Source organism: Kogia breviceps, chromosome 7, assembly GCF_026419965.1.
Source record: "Kogia breviceps isolate mKogBre1 chromosome 7, mKogBre1 haplotype 1, whole genome shotgun sequence".
NCBI lineage: Eukaryota > Metazoa > Chordata > Mammalia > Artiodactyla > Physeteridae > Kogia > Kogia breviceps.
The window spans coordinates 77,816,986-77,838,707 of NC_081316.1; the positions used below are offsets into that span (position 1 = coordinate 77,816,986).

Here is a 21,722-nt window from a genome sequence, read left to right on the forward strand (position 1 = left end):
AGAATTCTAGTAATTCTGAGATTGGATCTTGGATAGGTCTTCTGTGCAGCTTATCTTTTTTCTCATGATTTCCATTTCTTTGCCATATTTATCTTTGTCCTGGGAGAATTCCTCACCTTGAACTTCTAATATATTAATTTGGTTCTCAGTGATGTTTATTTCAACCTACTCTTTTCTTGCTCTGTTAAGTTTAAATTTTTTTTGTAATGATGAGTTTCTGTTTCTAACAGCTCTCTCTTACATTGTGTTTGCTCCCTTTTTTTATATTGAAGCCTGGTTGGTTTTATACGTTCAATAACCTGTTGAATATTACTGGGAACATCATTTATAAGCTGATTGACATTAACTCTTGTTTCCTGCATTGACTTTTTTCAGGGGCTATTTACATAGTTTGGTTAGTTTGGTTCCTGTTGTGAGCTGCTGATTTCCTCATAGGACCAGTGAGTTTTTGTTGCTTGCTCATGTTTCTAATGAAGTTTTGGGTAACCAGTGCCTTGGCTGATACAGGCTACCTAAGTAGTTATGTGAGTCACTATTTGATTTTCCTCAGCAGGCTTCCCCCTCGTAAACCAAAGCAGATAGTCATGGAATTCCAACAGCAGGGTTTGTTCCTGGTGGGGACAAGGCAGGAACATGCCAGAGAATGGACTTCTCTTAGGCATGCAGTGGCTAGGAGCTAACTAGCAAATGGACCTCCCCAGCCTCTGCCTTTGACCAAGGAGACTGTGAGGGCCTTGGGTAGCGAAACTCCAATTTACCTATAAGCCTGGGAATTAAGACTGCATTGGCAAGATTCTTGACATACTACTGTTAGTGCTGGTGAGGATGTGGTAAGATGGACAGTTTTTTACATCACTGGTAGGACTAAAAATTTATACCATTCTTCTGAAAAGTAATTTGGCAGAGTGTAAAAAAGGCTTTTAAAATGTCCATTCCCTTTGGTCTAGTTTTCATATTTCTAAAAGTCTATCTTAAAGAAATAGGGAAGTGGACATAGATTTATATTCAGAGATCTTAATATGAAACTTATAATGGAAAATTGGAAAGAATCTAAATGTCTTATAGAAGAGGCATGGTAAATCACGTCAGTTACATAGCTGTATGATGGTATACTTTGCAGCCAACTTTAAAATGCCTAATAACATGGAGAAGGGCTCATGATACAATGTTGAATGAAAAAAATCTGGGTACAACATTTTATGTACAGTATGATCCCTCTTTGTTAAAAAAGAGAAAGATATATGTTTATATGTGATTAAAAGGCCAGAGGTAACACAACACATTGTTATCAGTGGTGGGATTCTAGGTGATTTGTGTTTTTAAAACTTGTCTGTGTTTTTCAAATTTTCTACAAATGAGTCTGTGCGGCTGTTTTTTCCACTAATTATAAATGTTGTAAAAATGTCTTTCCACACTCTACATGGCACCAAAAAAGACCCCTGCTTTTCGGAATTTGTAGGGAAAAAAATGGTTTATGTTAGGGTTCAATTTGCCAATTATCATAATGTGCAAATGGATTTCAAATGCTCCAGTTTTCACACTGTGCGTGAACGTGGCTGCTGTTGCCAGCACTGGCATACGAGCTCCAGCACGGCCCATCTGCTGCCCAGGCTCCACTCAGCTGACACAGATGTATTTCATTTTGTTCTTCAATTTGGCACCATTTTCTCTTTTCTCATGATCATCGCTGGGATTCATTTTGTTTACCAGTTAGTTGTTTTCTTTTGTTCCCTTTTGTGAAGAGGAAGAAGCCAACAATGGAAATTCTGTCTTCTGAAAATGCAGTCCTTGTCCTTCGGGATCTTGGGCATGTATTGCTAAAATGCTCTCTCTTTCTGACACTTGCAAGCCATTTCAGTTGTTTTGATTAGTAGGTTTTGTCGTGAATTTTTCAAAGAGCTCAGCATTCCCCACCCCCCTCCCCCGCGGAAGATTTAGAAATGGTTCCAAATAGAAATTATAAACATTAGCCTTGAGCTATGCTCTCTCCATCTGGTGTTTGGTACATTTTTTTTAAACTGAGGCTCATGTTGTTTGTTTAATCTCCATCACTACTGCAGAAGCTTGAGAAGTGTGACTTACACTCTGCCCCAAGCACCCTGCACTTAAGGGATTTTCAACTGAATTGATTTGTATTTCAAAGAGCTGGGGGACAGCCAGATCACCAAGAATTTGCTCAAGTGAAACTTGAGAACCGTTAGAATCATCTTAGAGATTTCTTGAATGGATTTGTTGGGATAGGATGGCTGCTACTTGAGAAGCCTTTTTGAGCCTGACACTTTATTTGGAAGAGACATTCTTTGTAAGACTTTGTACTCCTTTTTTCTCTAGGTTACCCTGAAGAGACCTATCCAATTTATGACCTTTCAGATTGCATCAAGCGTAGGCAAGAAACAATCCTGGTGGATTACCCTGACCCAAAAGAGCCCTCTGCTGAGGAAATAGCTGAAAGAATGGGAGTGACAGAAGAAGGAGGAGGATCAGGCCATTTGGGGTGGGAAACGCCTACCGACCCCAGAGCTCAGGAAGATAGTTCTGTTAACTCATGTGACCCAGAGGCAGAAACATGTTCCTGCTGTTTTCACGAAGAAGAGGACCCCGCTGTCTTGGCAGAGAATGCTGGATTTGGTGCAGACAGTTACCGTGAGCAGGAGGAGACCACCGAAGAAATGTGGCCCCGCGACTTGAGAGATGAAGGGCCAGGCGTCGGTGCCGGTGCCGATAAAGCAGATCCAGCGGGCGTGCTGAGGAAGCGGGACCCCCACCGTTTAGAGTACAGACAGCCAGTTTGGTGAGGTGCCCATTACTCTAGTCCCAAGGTGACCTTTCTCTCCTCTCTGATTTCATCCTTGGCCCTGTGCCCTGTATTTCATTCTCTGTGTTTAAATATCATAGCCAATCAGGCCACTGCCTTGGATATCATATGTCCTTCCTGGTGCTTACACACCTGTCACCTGTAAAACATCACAGTAATCAGTATGAACACAAGACAGCTTCCCTCTTTCTCTTCCTGCCTTTCCTCCATCAGAGAGTTGATCCACTGAGTAATTTTTCATCTATTGTAATTACAGATGGGACCGCTCAGGGCAGAGGTCTGACTCTTCGTGTTAGGAGTAACAGATGGTTTACCTGTGAACGAACATCAGATTATATACATGATGAGGACTTAAGTTTGTAAGAGTGAAGATTTCAGAGTCCAAAATACCTTATTCTGTGGGCCTTGAGCAGGTTAGTAGTCGGCTGAGCTCAAGAAGAAAACCTCCTGTTAGTGGGGATGGTGGGGCCAGAGCAGGGTAAGACTCTGCTGTCTGAACTGAAGCCCGTTTCTCACAGCAGGGCCCTTCTTAGGAGCACCCAGGCTGCCTCAGACCTCCACTTTTCTCCAGAGTAGAAGACTCCCGCTGACCTGAGAATGAACCTAGAGGCTTGTTGCGGGATGATTTTGCTCTAATATTGCCTGGCTCTCGAGCTTCCTTTATCCCTTTTCTGCTTAACAGAACTGCCAAATGCATAAGTACCTTTGTACCTCTGGTCTTCAGTGGCCGGAGGAAACTTGAGTTAGAGACTTTAGTCCTTGCCCTGCAGAGCCAAGGCTTGAGGCTTCAGGAAAGCCTGCCGAAGGGTGGTGGTCCTGCCGTGAGATGCTCAGAGGCCAGGGAGCTGGTGATGGGGAGAGAACCCATGCGCTTATAGGCAGTCCTTGCTTAGATGCTGTTTCTGAATGTTGTACCCTCTGGGAAATTTGTTCTCACAACAAATTCAATTGAAACAGAAACGAGGAGGACTGAGCTTATAGACCAAGTGCCAGCCCAGCAGCGAAGTTGCAGGGACCCAATGTAGCAGTGCCCAGGAAGAGACCATTTGTTCCGTATTTGGATATCTGAGTCTACTGAGAAAGCTGGGCAAAGTAGGAGGTAGGTTAGGACTGCGAGGATTGTGACCTAATCTCTGAGCTGCCATCTGTCATGTGTCTCCTTGAGGTAAGATGTATTCTGTCTAGTAAGGATGAGTGAATTCAGTTTACAGGTAAGACCTAAGAGTTTAAAGAGGACACATTCCTGAGGATATTCCCAGTCATGAAATGCAGAAGACTTAAAAATTAAGAAATCATGTAAAGGTAGACTTGGCTTTTAGAGTTCCATTGTGCCTGGCATGAGCAAGAGGCCAGGAAAATAGTTTAATCACTATGAAATCACATAAGCATACACACTGCTGTCACAGGTACAGGATCATACTAAGATAATGTATCAGCTACTGCTGTGCATTTCTTGTTAGTTAATGACTACAGAGAAAACTCACTGAAGACTGAGTCTGTAGAAAGCATATTGTCTCTATCTGTGTGGAACATTTGATTCACTTGTAAAGAATAGTTTAAAATGTACTGAAAACAGTCTAGATGTAATGAAATGCTGAAGGTAAAAAATAATGTAGGTGCTCTTTACTGTTTCGATAAATTATTTTTCGTGTTGTTTCTCTTCATTCACAATGAGGGGTTGATTTATGAGAAGAGTTCTGGGACCCTGTTTTGAGTTTCTTTTTTGCCTTAGGATATGATTCCCTTATTAGAGGTATGTATTTGTTTGCTTCTAGCTTATTCACTCATTTATTCATTCAGCAGACACTGCTCAGAGCTAGGCAGTGGGAACAGAAGGCTCAATTCCTGCCTTTAAAAAAACTCAGTTGAATGTGGGAGCCTTATCCAATTTATTTTTTAAAATGAACTGTGAACTATAAAAGGGCCCAAGATCGTGAATTCTGCAGGCAGAGAAATGTCGGTCACAATTTCATCCTTGTCTATTCTAGTTGTAGAATCTGGCCAGCTCCTTAACCCCAAGAACCGTGGCTTTCTCATTCTAAAGCTGGCGGGTCAAAGTCCAGGTCTCACAGGGTAGTTACGAGGATTAAATGAAATCATCAGTGCCTATAAAACAGCACTATCCTATCTCATACAGGATAACCACTCAATAAGCGGTATAGCTACTTTACTTTTATTGTACAAGGTTTTATGCTGTATTTGAGATATGGACCCAAATCTATAGGAGCACAAAAAAAGATCATTTTTGCTAAAGTACTTCAAGAAACTTCAGAGGAGGTGGGTCATGAGGGATGCTAATAACTTCTCCAGCTGTGCAAGGAAGAGAAAGGACATTCTTGGCAGAGAGAGTGGTGTTAGAGCAGTGGGGTGTGAAAGTAAAAGGATGATGTTCAGGTATTTTGATGAGGCTGGTATGTAAGGTGTCACATAACCAACTCTTTTTCGGAATGTTAATCTTTGGGGGAAATTGGTTTATGGAAATAGTTTCTGTTGGAAGTACTAAGACCTCATGATAGCTCTTGCTGCCCTGGTTCTTGGTGGGTTTATATAGCAGGAATACATTTATGTATTTCTATTTCAAAAAATTTAATGTACTTTTCAATAATTTCAGATTAGGTAGTCCTTTTTGGATTTTTCAGAATTATGTTATTCTTCAGGGATGACAATTATATTTGTATATACAATCCAGGATGACCAAAATCATGGGACTGGTTTTTGTTGTCATGCTGCTGTCTCTTTCCTCCTGGTCTTCATTTCTCCAGAACTGATCTGGGCTGAGTCCCCTGGCATTAGGTCTGCAGTGACTTTTAGGCACCGTGGCAGAGCACAGTCATACCTCTGGGGGCAGATAGTTGGCCCAGGAAACAACTGCATCACCTGGGACCATGCTTGGTAAATCAGGTGGGTGATCCGGCCAGGAGATCCCCTTTCCTGGTCAGAATAAGAGCACAAGGAGAGTACCTCCTTAGTTCCAGGACTAATGCTATGTGAGCTCAGGAGCCAGGCACAGAGAGCTGCATAGAGGAGTGCAGGCATGTTTGGCCTCTAGAAGAGATGGCTTGTGAGGACCCCACTCTCTGCACCCTCTATGGCCTGGATGATCCAATGACTTATGGTCCAATCTGGGACACTTTGGGAAAAGGGAGCTTTAATTATGCCAGGATAATAGCTGTAAACTAGGGCTCTCCATGGACCCTGTCCAGGGCTATTTACGAGATTTGTCTTTAACCTGACCACTAAACAACGAAAATCTCTTTCCTCTTTAGTAGTGCCCTGCAAATGTTATTTCCCAGAGGCAGAGCCAAGGAGAGAGGCCAGTTCAGGTAGGAAATGCTGTTGACCACATTAAAAACTCCAAATCTGGGGTAATAAACAAACCCTACTTATTGCCACACTCTTAGATTCCCTCCACCCAGACTATTTATATATCAAAGGAAAATCTAATACTTCAGCTACCCAGCAATGAGAAAAACATGAAGTATCACAGACTTTGCCTTGACCATTTTCACACAAGTGTTTCTAAAATGTACCTAACCTTGTTTTTCCTTTCCCATTTTCTTATACAAAGTAAATAGGCCAAGTTTCTCCTTTTCTTGATTACTCCTTATCTTCTCTAAGCACCAATTTCCTCATTTATGCATTGGGAATAACACCCCCCTCACAGTGCTGTGCAGTGTCTGTCCAGGGTGTAGCCTGTGCTGCGTGCACATGCCGGTGCCATCAATAGCATCTCACTCTGTCATCAAGTCCTGTGCTGCTGGGCTGTCGCCCTTGACACCCTCCAAGGCTACCCTGACTGCTGGGAATGGCCCAGAGCACAGGTCTTGCAGTGTCTGGGTGACTTCAGTTTTGATCTCCTCCGTCAGGATCAGACCCATAGCCTTCATGTCTGCTTCCAGCCACAAGTGCAGCCTCCCTTGCTGTTGGCTTCATATCTGCCACAGGCCGAAAAGAAAATTCCCAAGTGTGTAGTATGTCCAAGTCCTGTTTAAACAGGTTAGGCTGCTCTGCATAGGGCTAGAGGAACCCAGCGGCTGGGTCTTCATGTTATTTCTACCACTTGGGCCTTTCTCATCTTTTTTCAGCTCTATGGCCCTGTTTTTGTTCGTACGGGCCAGGCCCACAGGGTTTACCTAGGAAGCAGCAGCCCATTCTTCACCTGGCACAGCTGACCCTGCAGAGGATGCTCTAACTTAAGTACCTTCTGTCCTTACCCTTCTTCTAGCCCATCCAGCCTCTGCGTGTGTGGTTCTGACCATCCTTAAACTTGACGAGCACAGCCAGAGGGAAGAGAGTTTGCACCCATATGTGATGGTTTCTAAACAAGCTATGATCCCTTTGTTACCACCACCTCCTGCCCACCCCTGAGGCTCTTAGGACAGAAGGAATGAATGATGTAGAAAAAAACTTTTAGGTAAGAAACATGTTTTTTCTTTTATAGGGGGAAAAAAGTGCACAGCAGTGTTGAAACAGTTCAAGTTTAATTTGTTGATATATGGTTTGTGGTCTGTACTTAGACAAACACTAAGTTCTACAACATACATAATGTCATGGGAAAATACCAACTTTGTCATTGCACATACCAATAAATAAATACATTTGCTCCAGAATACCAAAGAGTTTATTCAAAAAGTCACTTAATAAAAGCACAGTTTTGCAAGTTTGTCTAAAACTTGATGATTTTGAACAAAAATAAAATGTCTGACCACTCCAAAATAGGAAAAGACAATCTTGTGCAAATAGACATACACATTCTAGGCATTGTGAAAACTGGCTAAATGTATGCTCCCAATGAGAGAAGTGTCACCATCCTAAATGCAGGATTATAGAGGCCAGAGTCGGGCTTCCCTTTCTAAGCCACTCTGTTACTCTCTAGGAAATTCTGGATCTTGGCTAATCTCCAGCTCTGCCTGGACCTTGATGATAGGGAAGGAGGGAGGAACAACAGAAGAGAAGAGAAAAGGGGTGTGACGTCTTTCTTAGGAAAGAAAAAAGGCACGGTGATGAGCTAGAAAGTGATGAAAGCAAGGATCAACTTTCATTCACCCTGAAGCCTACTGCAAGCTGTTGACAGTCCAACCTCCCTTGTTTGGTAGGTGAGAAAACAGACCTAGAAAAATCACGTGGTTTGCTCACAATCACATGGTTACTAAGTGCAGTAGTGCTTTCTGTAAGACCAACTTGCCTCTCAACTTGGTTGGAAAATTCAAAAACCAAACCCGTCCCAAATACTTCTGCTGTACCTTTCCCCCCATATCCTGAGATGACAGAAAATTAAAAACAGGAGGTATGGAAGGACAGGTGACCACTAAACTCAAACAAGAGCTCATCCTTTGGCCTGTTCCTGGGGCTGCTACAAGCCAGGGTCCAGGGCAATGTAGGGTCCCAACGCTGGGCCCTGAATGCAGGGGAGTCAGGCCCCACTCAGTGCTGGGCACCAGAAGAAAGCAAACTCCTTCAGCTATCTGGAAAAATGTGTTCTGAGGGCTACCTGGTATCCTGAGGTCACAGGGGTATCTCAGCTGGGGTGAAGAATTGTAGAGAGGGACAGGCCGGTGTTACTGCAGGAAGGGAAAGCCAGGGACTCCATCTAGGAGATGGAATTTGTGCTTGCATAGCAAAGCCGTGGACACAGCCAGCCCAGCCTCTCCCCTCACTGTAAGGAAAGCACAAGCATCTTAGTTTGAAGTCATCACTGTGGCTTGTTAAATCCAGAACTGCCTCTAAATATATGGTAAATTCATTTAGAAGTAAATGCCCCACCATTTCCAGAGCAAAGAAAGATGTCTGCTTCTACAATTTTGTTGCGCTTGTCACTGAAGGAGGTGGGCCCCAAATGTTGTCTTCTAGCCTGTGATTATCACATTCCCTGGCTTTTAACACCCGTCCTCAGCATGGGTCTGGACCTTACATGCTCGTTCTGAATTAGTGTCATGGTTTTTTTAAGGCACATTCAACTAGAATAAGTTCAAATTCATCCAAAAGCACACATGCAACACACCAATTTCTTCAGGTAATGCAAAGTGGGGACTGAAGAACTAAACGATTGGGGATGGTGTCTTCCCAATCAGAACCTTGGGAGAAAGAGTTGGTACTTTCCCAAGTATATTCCTGATCAAAGAGCATGAAATGAACAAAATCCACCAGTGATCGAAACTACATCCTTATTCCTTTCCTATCCATCTGCAGAAATATGATTGTAATAGGAAACCTCAGTTGATTGTTCAGATTGCCCTTTGCCCCAAATACACACAGAGACACACAGACACACAGACAGACACCGAGCACCTTGGAGGCAGAAGGAAAGAAAAGCCAGAATTGGGGAAGAGTTAGGGAAGTGAACTTCACTGCTCTGTAGAACTGTTTGGGGGCAGAGGGCAGAGTTTGGGGGTGTGGCCCCAGGAGGAGTTAGTTAAGAGCTAGGAGCAGTTGCAGAGGAGCTGCCTAAGGTCCCAGCTACCCGACACCCTTAGGGACTGCTCATTCCATCACCAAGTTCCCTGCCCAACCAAGGACCATCTGGTTAGAGGATATGAAGGGCACAAACTCTTAACTGTGGGAGAGGCTGAGCCCAAGTGGTCTCCGGGGGCCCTGGCAGCTTTATGAGTCCTTGGGCCCATGGCTATGAGGCCAGTGGTCAAGGAAAACCAGCATCACCAAGAATGGGGTCTTAAGAACAGACCTTGCGAGGCTGGGGTCTTAAGCAGGTGACTCGAGTGCTCTTGCTTGTCACTCAATGCCCAACAGAGGGTTTTGTTGCTGAGCTCCCCTTTTCCATGCCCAGGCTGGAACTCTCAGGCCACATTCCTGACCCTACCAAAACATCTGTCAACCCCCTCCCCTGTGTACTAGAGGAGAAAGCAGGGGACTAATTTTCCATTGTGCTTCTGATGAATTTTCCACTCTGCCACCAGGATCCACTCTCTCATGAGGATCCAGAATCAACCTGTTCTACCTTAAAATCACTGACCCAGAGAAACAGCTTGACTAGACTTTAGAGATCATCTATTTTCCATCATTCTAAATGTCAGCAGGTCTCTCTTTTCAAAGTCAAGAAAGGAAGAGCCAAACTGAGACTATGGAAAGGAGGACGGCACGACAGTATTTCATTGGCAAGTGGACCAGCTCCAGTATAGAAAGTTCTAGTGCCCTAAAGATGGCCTCAAGTCAAGAGCTGTCTAGAAACTAGACCATGTTAACAAAACCTGGATCATTGGAGGGGCCTCTCACAGAGACATATGCCCCAAGTGTGAGCAGATCCCTGCTAGAACAAGAATGCCTTGCTTTAAGCACTCAACGTAGGAAAACCCATATCACCAGGAAATGAGAGCATACTACCTCCCACTGAAGTCAAAACAACTTCTCCTCAGAGCCTTGCTAACATGTTTAAAGTATGATTTTGACTTTTTAAAAAACCAACTTCTGTGTAGTCTTTCCAAGCACATCTATCTACTCTGAAGTGGGGAACAAACTCTTCCTTGCTTCCCACTGACTTCTGATCTCCATCTGGGCAAGTAGCCTCTGTCAGGGTAAATGACAAATATGCAAGACTTCCCAAGTCTTCAGAGTAGATGGTGCCATCCAAGGAGGAGGGCGGTAGAGTCTAGAGAGAGATCAGGCACAGCCCTGGAACACTCACAACTCACCTGTCACACCTAGATAGCAAAATGGGCAGCAACCTTGCTAAGGCCTGCCCTCGGGGAGGAGCCAGGCACAGGCCAGTCCCTATCAGACGGACATGCAAAAATCCAGGCAGCTTTCAGCAGGGAACTGCCCAATTTCCCACTGAAATGGTTTCAATTTCACCACCTCTTGACATTTCTGTCTCTGGAATCAGGTGCACGGGCATGTGGACTGTGCCCTAGGAAGGTCAGAGAGAGCAGTTTCTTGGGGGATGGTGGAAACAAGGAAATCAAGGGAGCTGAAACTCCGAACTCTGCCCCTAACCCTCCAGGAGACCCAGGGCAAGTCCTATTTTCTAGATGATCTCTCAGAGTCCTGCCACCTGTGATCTCTTGTGGTTCTAAAACATCTCCTGCTCTCCTTACCCTGTCCCATTCCCAGCTAAGAAGAACCACATATAGTCCCTCAACAACCACAGCCTAGGCTGACTGCGGTGGGAGCTGAAGCACAGGCAGGAGCTCCAGGCACGCCTACCTGTGTGCAGTCTGGGGCTGGTGTCCTGGGGTTCATGGGCTTTGTGCAGGGACTGCTCAGCAGGGAGCTCCTGGGGCAGCTGACAGAGCTCCAGAACAGCCCTGTCCCATGCGCCGCCTGTATGCTGAGCCTGCGTCCTGCAGGCCCCATCCTCTAAGAGATCTGACCTTGGGGGCTGGCCTCCTGCCGCCTCTGTGCACACAGAGAAATCAAATGAGCTCAAACCCTAGGCCACCAGCCAATTCCCACAGCCATAGCCGGGCCCCTGCAATCCTGGCAAGGTCCTGCTACTCACCTTTCCCCATGCCCATAACTCTTCCCAGGCCCAGCTGAGGCCTTCTGAAGCTGAAGGACTTTCTGTAGTTGTAAGGGCCAGGCTCGGCTACCCAGCCCTCTGCTCCGTAAAGTAGGCGTGCCCTAACACTTACACTAACGCACACACGCTCACTGTGCCCCTCACAGCTGGGCTGAGTGCATGGCTGGGCCCCAGCAGCCCTGCACTGTGCTTCCTCTCCCTCTACACCTCTTCCTGCCTCCCCGGCTGAAGAGGCCGCTCAGCTTGGCAAACGTGACCGCAGCAGGATACTAACCCAAGGGTGGGGGGTGTGTGTTGATCTTGGGGCACAGAAAGAATTCACGCTGGTCCCTTCACATCCCCCACTCCTCTGCCTCAGCAGTGGAGGCGCAGGAGCCAGTTCCTGGATGGCTGGGCCCAGGAGCCCACTGAGAGCCAAAGGGTCACCTGGCACAAGGCCTATGTACAGGGGGTCGGCAGGGCTGTCTCCGCAGGCAGGCAGCTCCACTCCAGGCTGGGCAACCCCAGAGGGCACGAGGCGGCCTCTACTCGCAGGCCAGCTTGCTGTCGAAGCTGGACAGGGCAATGGCAAAGGCCTGCAGCGCACACAATGGGTAGTTGTAATCCATGGTGAACACGTCCTCTGCTACACGGCCAAACTGCATCACAATGTAGTCCGCTGGAGCCAGGCACAAGCGTGGACAGAGACAGAAGGGCAGAGCAGGGATGGCGGAGAAGGGGAAGGACAGACACCCAAATCACAAGAGGGAAGAGAAGCGGGAAGCAGAGAAGCCAAGAGAATCCCAAAGGAGGTACAACACAGACCAGTTGGGAGAAGTGGCAGGAGAGATGGAACAGGTGGCAAAGGAGAAAGACGCATACAAACACCAGGAGACAGGGAAGAAGAGAGGAAGTCCATTCAAAGGGTGTTCCCACGCCTGAGACTCTGCTGAGCGCACAGAATCTAGGGTCAGGGCTCCAGAGAAGCTTCCTCCAGGGCCTCCCAGTCATTATGGTTAGAAAGTTCTTTACATCTAACCTAAGCCGTATAATCCAGGTCCTTAAGCTCTGACCTCTACGGGCAGGGCTAGCTGAGCTGAACCCTGAGCTAAGGGCCCCGGGTATCACGTGGACAGTAGTAAGTCAGGGCAGAAACACTCACGGTCATTGCCGTGGATGATCTGGAAGTTCTTCACGGAGGCCTGAGTGACGCGCCCGTGGAAGTTGAGTACGTAGGACTGCGTGTCGTCATTCCAGACAGGCGTCTTGTTCTGCAGCTCAATGATACTCTCCGTGTTCTTATTCTGCCAGCGTGCTAGCAGCGTCTCATGCTCCTGGGAGGGCAGCCTCAGCTGAGCCAGGCCCAGGCCTTGGCACCATGACCGCCCCAAAGAGGGATCTGCCCCAGGGGTGGGAGTCCTTAGATTTCCCTAGACCTCCAGGGCTTCTCACACTGTGTCTCCTCCACACATACACACCAGCTGGAGTTCTGCCCTCAGACGCTCATGCAGACGCTGGGATAATGGGGAAGGCGGGTGGGATGGGGTAGAGACTCACGTTGCGGGGCCGGATGGAGACTCTCTCGTGAACCATGGTCATGCCTGGGACAACCACACTCATCTTCCGCGGCCCCTTGAAACCTAAAACATTTGTTTCCTAGGAAATAGAGACAGAGAACTCAACACTGGCCATGTGAGGACTCAACTTACCTGCTGGAGAGACTGGGGAGAGGGAATAAAGATGAGCTAGCTTTCACCACTCACACGTCTAATAGGCATCTCTAAACTTACCATGCCCAGAAGTGGGCTCCTGAATCTCCACTCTGCCCAAATGAGCGTCTCTTACAGTCCTCCTCCCTCCAGTTAAGAGCATCTCAATTCTTCCACCTGCTCAAACTACTTGGAGTCATACTTGACTCCCCCCTGTCCCTCACACCCCACTTCTAATCCATCAGCAAATGCTGTCAGCTCTTCCTTCAGATTATATTCAGAATTCAACCACTTTGCACCACCACCATCTCTCACCAAGATCACAGTTCTGGCCTTTGGCTGGACTCCTTGTTTCCTCACCACCACCCCCCTGCCCTCCTCCCCGTCATCTGTTCTCCACACAGCAGTGAGTGGTCCTGGTAAGTCAGATCATTTTCCTCTTCAGTTCAGTCAGAGTAAAAGCTGATGGTCTTACCTCAACCTGCAAGGCCTCACGTAATATGGCCCCATTACCCACTCTCTTCACCACTCCCCTGCATTCTCTGACCTCCTTGCTATTCCCCCCGCATGCCAGGCATCCAGGATTTTTGCACTCGCTGTGTTCTCCCCGACACCTGCACAGCTGGCTCTCGCTTCCTTCTGGCCTTTACCTAAGCACTACCTCGGTGGGGCCCTCCCTGCCATCCTTCCTAAAAGGAAGGCCTCTTCCCTGCTTTATTTTTTCCTTCTTACCATTTATCAGAACATTTTTATTTTGCTTAAATGACTGTTTTATAGCTTATCTCCCCACTAGGGGTTCACATCCCATAAGGGTCTATATTTGTCTCTTTGTTCACTACTATCTCTTCACGGCCTCCAACAGCACCTGGGGCTCAGTATCTGAAGAGAGTCAGACTGCCTCCCCAAAGCCGACCAGCAGGTGGCACCACTGGATCATACAAAACAGCCATGCATTTCCAGGCTGATGGGTACCAGTCTCTCATTGAAATGAGATGGAGAAATCCTTTTGTGTTTATATTCCAGTTTGGTCATCTGTGAGCTGTGTGACATTGGCAAGTGACTCAACCTTTGATCTTCGGTTTCCTCATCTATACAATCAAGAAGATAGGATGGAGCTCTTAGGTTGAACATTCAGTGAGATGATTATGCAAAGGGCCTTACAGTCCATTCAGGACCTGAACACCGGAGGGAGGATTGGAAGGTTGCACCAACAGGAGGCCAGGCCTTCTGCCTCCTCCTTTCCAGGAGGCATCCAGGCTGGGCTTCAGAGAGCCAGGCCTAGTCCCCGGAACCAGCCAAGCAGATGGCCAGCTGTGTCCTGTCGCAGGCAGGGGCCACTCCACTGTGCCTCCTTGTCTGTCCATAAAGGTAGATGGGATAGGCCACAGACAGGTAGCAAGTCCTGAGTGTCACGTCTAACTTGGAGACCAGAGACCCGGGAGCCCATGACTCACGTAGCATACAGCAGCCAATTCCAGACGTAAGGTTCCACTTTCCAAAGTAGAGGATGCCTTCTGAGGGTTGACTCCATTGTCATAAACGGTGAACTTTGTGCCCATGAGGTTGGACCTGAAGGACAGGCACGATCAGTATAGGGTCATGCACCCTGTGCCCCAAGGCATGGAGCAGTTCAGAGGCTGTCCTGTGACGAGCCTGCAAAGTATTCTGGGCTGGGCCAGGAGCGGACCTGGGGGCACACTGCTCACGGAATCCCCATCTTTGAAGGCGCTTCTTGGACAGAAGGCCTTGACTTGCTCTGAGTTTAAATCAGGGAGCGTCTCGGTTCAGTTCAGGGAAATCTGAGTTCCACAGAGAGTCTCCCCGGAGGAACAGGAGTGGCTCCCCACATGGGAGGTGAGCCACCAGAGTGGCATCTGACAAGAATGCAGAGGGGACTCAGCACCCCGTGGAGGGTGGAGATGTTCTACTCTGTCCCATTCAGCCTGTGAGCTTTGGTCCAGCCCCATCTCCAGCTTTCACTCCTGACTGCTAAGCTTGATTTATGCTCCCAAATCGGGCACTCTTCCTCAGCACAACTTCCCTCACCTGAGGCCTAGCTCAGAGCCTTTCTCCCACCCTAAGGTTGCTTTCCCTTCCCTCAAGGGCTCACTCTCAGCCATGCCCCTTGGCACTGACCATGGGGCTAAGGCGGCTCTTCCACGCGGCCTACGTCATCACTGACATCCTAGGGTTTGATCCAACCCTCTTAGCGGGCCTGCGTTCCCTCTGCCTGGGAGCAGCTTAGGGGAGGGCATGTGAGGCCCATCTTCAAATCAGCTCTAGGCTGGCACAGACCTGGGCCTGTGGTTGATCTGATAGAGACGACTTTGGGAGAGGGTCCGACCCCTGGCCTGGATCTCCCTCGGGGACAGCAGATGCGCTCTACAGAGCCTGCCCCTGCCCGCCCCCACCCCTGCTGGCCTCCTGGGGGAGTGCTCATACCGCAGCTTCCCGATGTAGCTGTCCCCTCCTCGAGACAAGTCTGTTGGGTCCACAGAGATGAGGTAATTGGAAGTTTTACTCTTCTTTCTCTTCCTTCCCGCCAGGAGGAACACCTTGGGAGTGGAGCAGGGTCATGTTCCAGGCCCGGCCTCCGGTCCACACACAATCATGGGTGCCACTCACACACCTGCACTCACGAGTGACTCCCTTGCTTCAGCTCTTGAACGTGTGTGTGTGTGTGCACACACACATTCACTGACCAGGCAGGGAGGCTTCTGTCTCTTTGGGGGAACTGGCAGGTCAGTGCTGGAGCTGAGGCTTCCAGTCCCATTCCAGCCCCCAGGACTTCAAGCCCACAGGGTGAAACTGGGTGTCCAAGCCAACCTCACCTTCTTCCCATCCTCGCGGTCCAGGTGCAGAAAGTAGGTGGGGTACATGCCCCGGTCCATGCCCTTCTTGTCCCGTGTGATGCGGCACTTGATGGTGATCCCCTGCGGGGCTGGCCTCAGGGCGAACTCCTCAAGATCCTGGACCTCAACATCCACCGACGGCTCGGGGGCTGGGGGGCTGGGGGCTGAGGCTGCCTCCTATGGAGGAGAGAGGAGAAGCCTGAGCCCCAGGGACCCTGAACGGCTGAAACTGGTGGTCTGGGATCCAAAGCTGCCCCCAACGTGGTAGTGGGGGCAGGCAGGGCAGGCCCCCTGGGATGTGGACCCAGCTCTCCTGGCCCTGGGACCAACAGCTAGCTTCCTAGCCCTTCCCTCAGCAGCCCTGGGGGTGGCGAAGGAGGAAATGGGCAGGTTCTCAGGGGCCATCCTATCCAACTCCAGCTCTCCCCACCCCCCAGCCTGGCTGAAGAGACTGGGAGGACAGAAGAGCCCAGGCCGGAGAAGCTCCTGATAGGCACCTGGGCCCAGCCCCTGGCCCAGAAAAGCCAACTCTCCGTCACTTCACATTCATTCCCCTCCCACCTGGGTGACACTGCCGTCTGCCCCTCTGCTGAGCAGGAACCTCCGCACTCACCCTGATGGATTTCCTGCTCGTCGCAGAGCTGGGGCGGGTGCTGCTGTTTAGCTGGGAGGAGCTGGAGCTGTTCTCGTCCTCATCCTCCTCTTCCTCTTCGAAGCTCATGCTGCTGGAGACGCCTGGGCCAGGCAGAGGAGCGGGAAGGGATGAGTGGTCACACAGGCACACCCGGTCACCGGTTCCCAGGCTCTGAGTCACCCGTACACACACGGACATACACATGCAGAGCTGCATGTACACACGTGCATCCACATACTCCCACACGTGCATCCAGATGCACACAAGGACACTTTCTCTCTGGTGCGTATGAGAGCTGGGGCTGGTCACTATCCCCAGGTGCAGCCCCCCTCCCAGCTTCAGCCATCAGGCCCTCCCTCTCTAGCAGTCAGGGCACCCTGACTGTCTCTGTGTAGCAAGTCCTGAGTTGAGCTGACCCTGCACTGGGAGCCTCCACTTCTGGCCTCAGGCCTACTAGAGGCCTTGGCTAGCACAGGCCGTGAAATCTCGGGAAAGGCCTGACTCCTTACTCAGCCTGATGCATGGGGCCCACCAACTGCTCTCCAAAGCCTGCCTGGGCCCCCCGGCTACGTGCTTCTCCACACCTGGGATGCCATCTCCAGCCTCAAGGTGCCTCAACAGCCCTTTCTCCAGGAAGCTATCCCATGGTGGGGGAACGATGTGGGCAGCAGGTTTCCTGAGACGATCTGCCTTGCCTCTCAGCCTCCTGGCCCTGCTCCCCCTAGCTCAGCAGACAGAGAGGGGTCACGTTTCGCAAGCAGGAGCTTTTTCAAAGGAACCAAAGGGAAAGGAAACCTGTCCCCAAACCTGGGCCTCCCTGGGGGCAGATGGGGAGAGACAGGGCTGGGCTGTGGGCTGGTTGGTCACCTTAGTTCACACTTCTTCCCTTAACTCAGCCTTATCGGGGGCCCCTCCCTGCCCAAGTTTCTCATTGCTCTCCAAGTGTGTCCCACACCAGGGCCTGGGAGGGGCTGGAACAGGCACAGGAGAGTAACGCTCCCCAAGAAGGGTACATCTGAGAACCTGGGGCTGGGCTTGGGGGGCGTCACTGGACCCCCACGGGGCTCACCCTTCCTCTGCATCGTGGCCCGGGTGTCCTGCCCGCTGGGCCGTGTGCCCCCACCAGTGGCTGTCTCCCCCTCGTCCCGGGTGTGGTCTGACTGGCCCGCAGTCAGGATCCGCATGGGGCCTCGGGTCTCGGACTTGTCTTCTGCCAGTGCTGCTGGCCTGCCGGTGCCTGCAGGCCATGGACACTCCTGAGTCCCATCCAGGGGTGGGGAGGGTGGGGGGAGAGCCTGGATTCTCAGATGTCCAGGAAGAGGGTGAGGGAAGAATGGGGGGACCCTCTGAAAACTTCATTGGCAAAACCGATTTTTAAGAAATGAATGACAGCTGTCTGTCACCCTCTTAATGATCACTGAGCTAGGAAGGGGCATGGGCTCTGTTTCTTCTGCCGTTCCCCCACATCTGTGGCCGAGGGTAGGACTGAAATGCCTCACATCCCAGGCAGACAGCAGCCAGCTCCAAAACCAACTGCACAGTGAAAAGGACAAGAAGGAGAACAAGGCTGGATCTGACACAGCAAGGCCACCACTCGGCACGGACGCGGCCAGCTCCACGTCGTCAATGCTGATCTCTCTCCCTCACACACGCAGACTCACATACGTTGTAAAAACACACAGGGCCCCTCAAAAAAGACAGGTTGGCATACGCTTCCTTTCTCGAATGGAGGGGCTCCCACCCCCCGTCAACCTTCCTGCCCAAGTTGCCACAGCTTCAGGACCAGAAGCAAGGCTCTACCCAGAATGCTGCGGTCAGCTCCACGAGCCCACAGACGGACTCCGACACACCACTGTCCAACCACGACCCCGAGGCCTGGAAGCCACTCCGTGCACAAGGCTTGAGGAGACAGGGTATCTAGCCAGCAGAGACAGGACTCGGGGCAGGGGCCCCTGTAACTGTCCTTGATCTCCAGGGATCTTCTGTGGAGAGGCAGGGGCAGAGGAACAGACTGTGGGGTCCAGAGGGTGGAACTGAGAGTAGCGAAGAGCCGAGGAAGCCCATGAGATGCCTGAGCACTGCCCGAGGTGGGGACGGGCCGCCGGGAGACACTGAGCCCCCCGGAGGGAGAGTCCTGGTCAGGGCAGAGGTAGAGGCGCTCAGGGCCCCCCACGGGGGGCGCTGGACTTCACTTCCCGGCAGCACGCGAGGCCTGCCCACACCCACAGGCCAGCCCGGTGCCGCAGGAGCGAGAGGAGGCCTGTGAACCAGCTAGGGAGCCGGGCCCTGAGTGCCACATAGGGCCCTTGTCAAGGCCTCCCACCGGGTCCCTCACCCCGAAGTCTGGAGGATAGGCCTCCCGCCAACCCCACAGAGGGGGCTGGGCTTCCTGAGGAGGCCGGTAGTGAGGGCAAGCCAACCTTTGTGCCTCCCCTTCCTCTCCTTCCCAGAGGCTGCGCCCCGGCCCCCCGCTGCGGTGGCTGCCTTGGTTCTCTTGGCTGAGGCTGGCGCTGTGGGGCGGGTAGCTCCCAGTGGCACACTGGCAAGCGAGTCGGCCTCCTGAACTGCTCAGGAGACAGAGAGAGAGAGAGAGAGAGAGAGAGAGAGAGAGAGAGAGAGAGAGAGAGAGACGGGCGCAAGGTGAGACCAGAGCTCCAGCACACCACTTCCCAGCTCCCCCACCACTGGCCAAGCCCCGCCAGGGCCTCCACACGCCGTCTCTGCCAGGCAGGCCAAGCGGGAAGGAGGCGGCACCACCCCAGCCCCTGCGGGATGATCAGTCAACAGCCTGGTCCGCACCACGGCCAACCCAGAAGTAGAGCAGTCTGGGAGGGGATGGGAGGGCGTCTGGGAGAACGTGGGCCATCAAAATGGTGGGTGAAAGACAGAAAAGCTGCAGCCCCTGGGAGAGACCAGAGCGAGGGCCAGCACCCCAGCAAGCTGCACTGCCCTCACAGGGTGAGCCCCTGAGGCAGGACAATAACGGACACCAGGAGCCGCACGCCAACAGAGAGGTCTCGGAAGGGTCACTGCTGGGCGTCTCCACGCTCTCCACACATCAGAACCCCAATCTGCTCAAGGTCCCTGGGTGGTTTCCTAGTGCTCTTAAGATGACCACCGACAGCCTCCTGCCAAGTCTGGCCTTCCCCTTGGCCTAACTGCGCACTCCTCAGCTCCCGGGCACCCCACGTCCCAGGCACGCCAGGCTCTTCCGGTGCCTCATACGTCCTGGACTCCCTCCTGCCACGGGGCCTTGCTCTTGTGGTCTCACCGCCTGAACCGCCCTCATTGCTCCCGCCCACGCTCCCACTAACTCCCATTCATCCCGCAGACTCCAGCTCAGACATCATCTCCTCAGGGAAGCCCTTCTCTGGCCGCTAGCCTGGGAGCAGGCTCTGTGCCATTTACTCACTGGGCCCGGCTTCTTTCTGCAAAGCACACCTATAACAATCTATTTCACTCTCTCTCTCCTCCTAGACCTTAAGGTCCGTAAGAGAACAGAGACCACATCCGTTTGTGCTCACCCTGGACCCCCAGCCTCTAAACCAGAGCCTGACACGAAATAGACCCTCAATAAATATTTAAGCAATGGGTAAATATACAACATGAATGAGCATGGCCAGTAGGTCAGAAACTCATTACTGGGATAAACTGTCAGTTCTGATTTATGTCCAACTCCCTCATCTTCCTCTGAGAATGACCCCCTTGTATATAACACCAAGAGCCAGCAGAGGGCAGAGCAGGAGGCAGCGGAGGCTACAGCGGGCAGGGCAGGCGGGGCTCCTGGAAACCGGAATCCCAGGTCAGCCAGCTGGGTGAGCGGCCTCAGAGCTGGGGAAGCCAGGTCCCGTGGAGAAGACCCAGCCCAGTCTGGAGTCTCAGTGGGTGGGGGACAGCATTCAGCTGAGTGGCTCTTGGAACACACCATGGCTGCTTCAACTTTCAAAGCCCTGAGACACAATTTTCCTCACTTTCAGGGTAGGAAACGGACCCAGAGAAGGTAAGTGACTCGCTCATGGGGACCAGCGAACAGATGACAAGTGAGCAAGCTGTCTTCTGACTTGGGCCGTTCGCTCTGTCTCAGAGGGGCTGCATTCCTTCTGCGGGGCTGGCCCTACCCGGCACACAGTCGGTGCTCAAGAAACACCTGCCAAAGTGATCGCACATCTGTGACCTGCCAGACTCTCTCAAAGCCTCAAGACGTTGGCTCTGGCGCAAACTGGCAGGGCCGGAAGTCCCAGGAGCAGGCTCCCCTCCCACGGGTAGCCTTGGATGGCCAGGTGCCAGGCTTGGCAGGGCCGGGGCAGTGATGCCAGGCTCCACTGGATGCAGAACGGCGGGGGCCTTCTCTGCAAGGCACTTCCGCCACTCTTGGGGCGGCACCCACAAACGAAGCATGCGGAGAAGGCTGTCAGGTTAGGGTGGGGCCGGAGGCCAGTTCCATGTGGAGCAGAGCTGGGACTGCCTCCCAGAGACTGGCCCCTCCCCTGAAGGGCCTCTCAGGTGGAGCACAGACACACCAGCTGTGGCCCGAGTTGCTGAACTGAAGCAAACAGGGGCGCTGCTGTGAAGGGGCCCTGAGGCGAGGCAAGGACCAGCAGACTGAAGTGGCTGGAGGCAGCACACCCTGAGGAAGCCGCAGAAGGAGGGGAACACCGTGGCTCCTTCCAGCTGCAAAAGCCAGATGCATGCAACCTTCTTAGAGCCACTGGCTGATGGAGAAGCCACCGTGGTTGCCGGCACCAGCAGGGGGGCAGCGGGGACTGAGTCTGGGTCCCCCTTTCAGGCTCAGAGAGACCGACCCTCCGCTCAGCCCAGGGTCCTGAGCAGGAAGGAGGGTGCTGAGCAGCGGGATATGCAATGGAGCCACCCGGTCCCCGGCCCCAGGATGAGCTGCAGAGAGTCCCCTGCAGAGAACCAGAGTATCCAAACACAGATGGGAGCCGGAGGCTGCTGGCTACCACGGCTCCGTGCAGGCACCTGCAGGCCAGAAGCCAGGACACTGAGGGTGTGGGGAGGCCAGGGCGGGGAGGCAACAGGTGTCTGTCATAAGAGGCACTAGGCAAGCAGGAAGCTGAGATGGATTCCTCTCAGGAGGCAGAATGCTGGCTGGGGAGCAGACTGTTCTGTTCCTCGCAGCTGCCTCCTGCTCTCAGGGAAATGTTTCAGATCAGAAACCGGGACTTTTGAACTCCAGGGTCCATAAAGCTGTACCTTCTGGCCCCAGTGCCGGACTCAGGAGCCCAAGGCTCCAGGTCCC

General features: G+C 51.4%; 2 protein-coding genes across 9 annotated transcripts in view; one reads left to right on the forward strand and one right to left on the reverse strand.

Moving 5' to 3' along the window:
* The window catches only part of RIC3 (RIC3 acetylcholine receptor chaperone), a 55,048-nt gene extending 52,144 nt beyond the window's left edge, over window positions 1–2,904 (forward strand). For all 4 annotated transcript variants that reach the window (XR_010841421.1, XM_059070126.2, XM_059070127.2 and 1 more), the window contains one exon: window positions 2,332–2,904. Coding sequence is in view for 3 of the 4 variants with exons in the window: in XM_059070126.2 (XP_058926109.1) it covers window positions 2,332–2,795 (464 nt within the window). In the remaining variant the exon portion in view is untranslated. The remainder of the gene's footprint in view (window positions 1–2,331) is intronic.
* Window positions 2,905–7,228: 4,324 nt separating this feature from the next.
* Window positions 7,229–21,722, reverse strand: part of TUB (TUB bipartite transcription factor) — an 88,080-nt gene continuing 73,586 nt past the window's right edge. For 2 of the 5 annotated variants that reach the window (XM_067038704.1, XM_067038705.1), the window contains exons 4-12: window positions 18,883–19,026; window positions 17,532–17,699; window positions 16,442–16,563; window positions 15,808–16,005; window positions 15,419–15,531; window positions 14,431–14,545; window positions 12,825–12,923; window positions 12,430–12,601; window positions 7,282–11,946 (exon numbers count right to left, since the gene is read on the reverse strand). In XM_067038704.1, the coding sequence (XP_066894805.1) occupies window positions 11,813–11,946; window positions 12,430–12,601; window positions 12,825–12,923; window positions 14,431–14,545; window positions 15,419–15,531; window positions 15,808–16,005; window positions 16,442–16,563; window positions 17,532–17,699; window positions 18,883–19,026 (1,265 nt within the window). In that variant the 3' untranslated portion in view covers window positions 7,282–11,812. Of the gene's footprint in view, window positions 11,947–12,429; window positions 12,602–12,824; window positions 12,924–14,430; window positions 14,546–15,418; window positions 15,532–15,807; window positions 16,006–16,441; window positions 16,564–17,531; window positions 17,700–18,882; window positions 19,027–21,722 lie in introns of all 5 variants that reach the window. The other 3 variants (XM_067038707.1, XM_067038708.1, XM_067038706.1) reach the window with 2 other exon arrangements.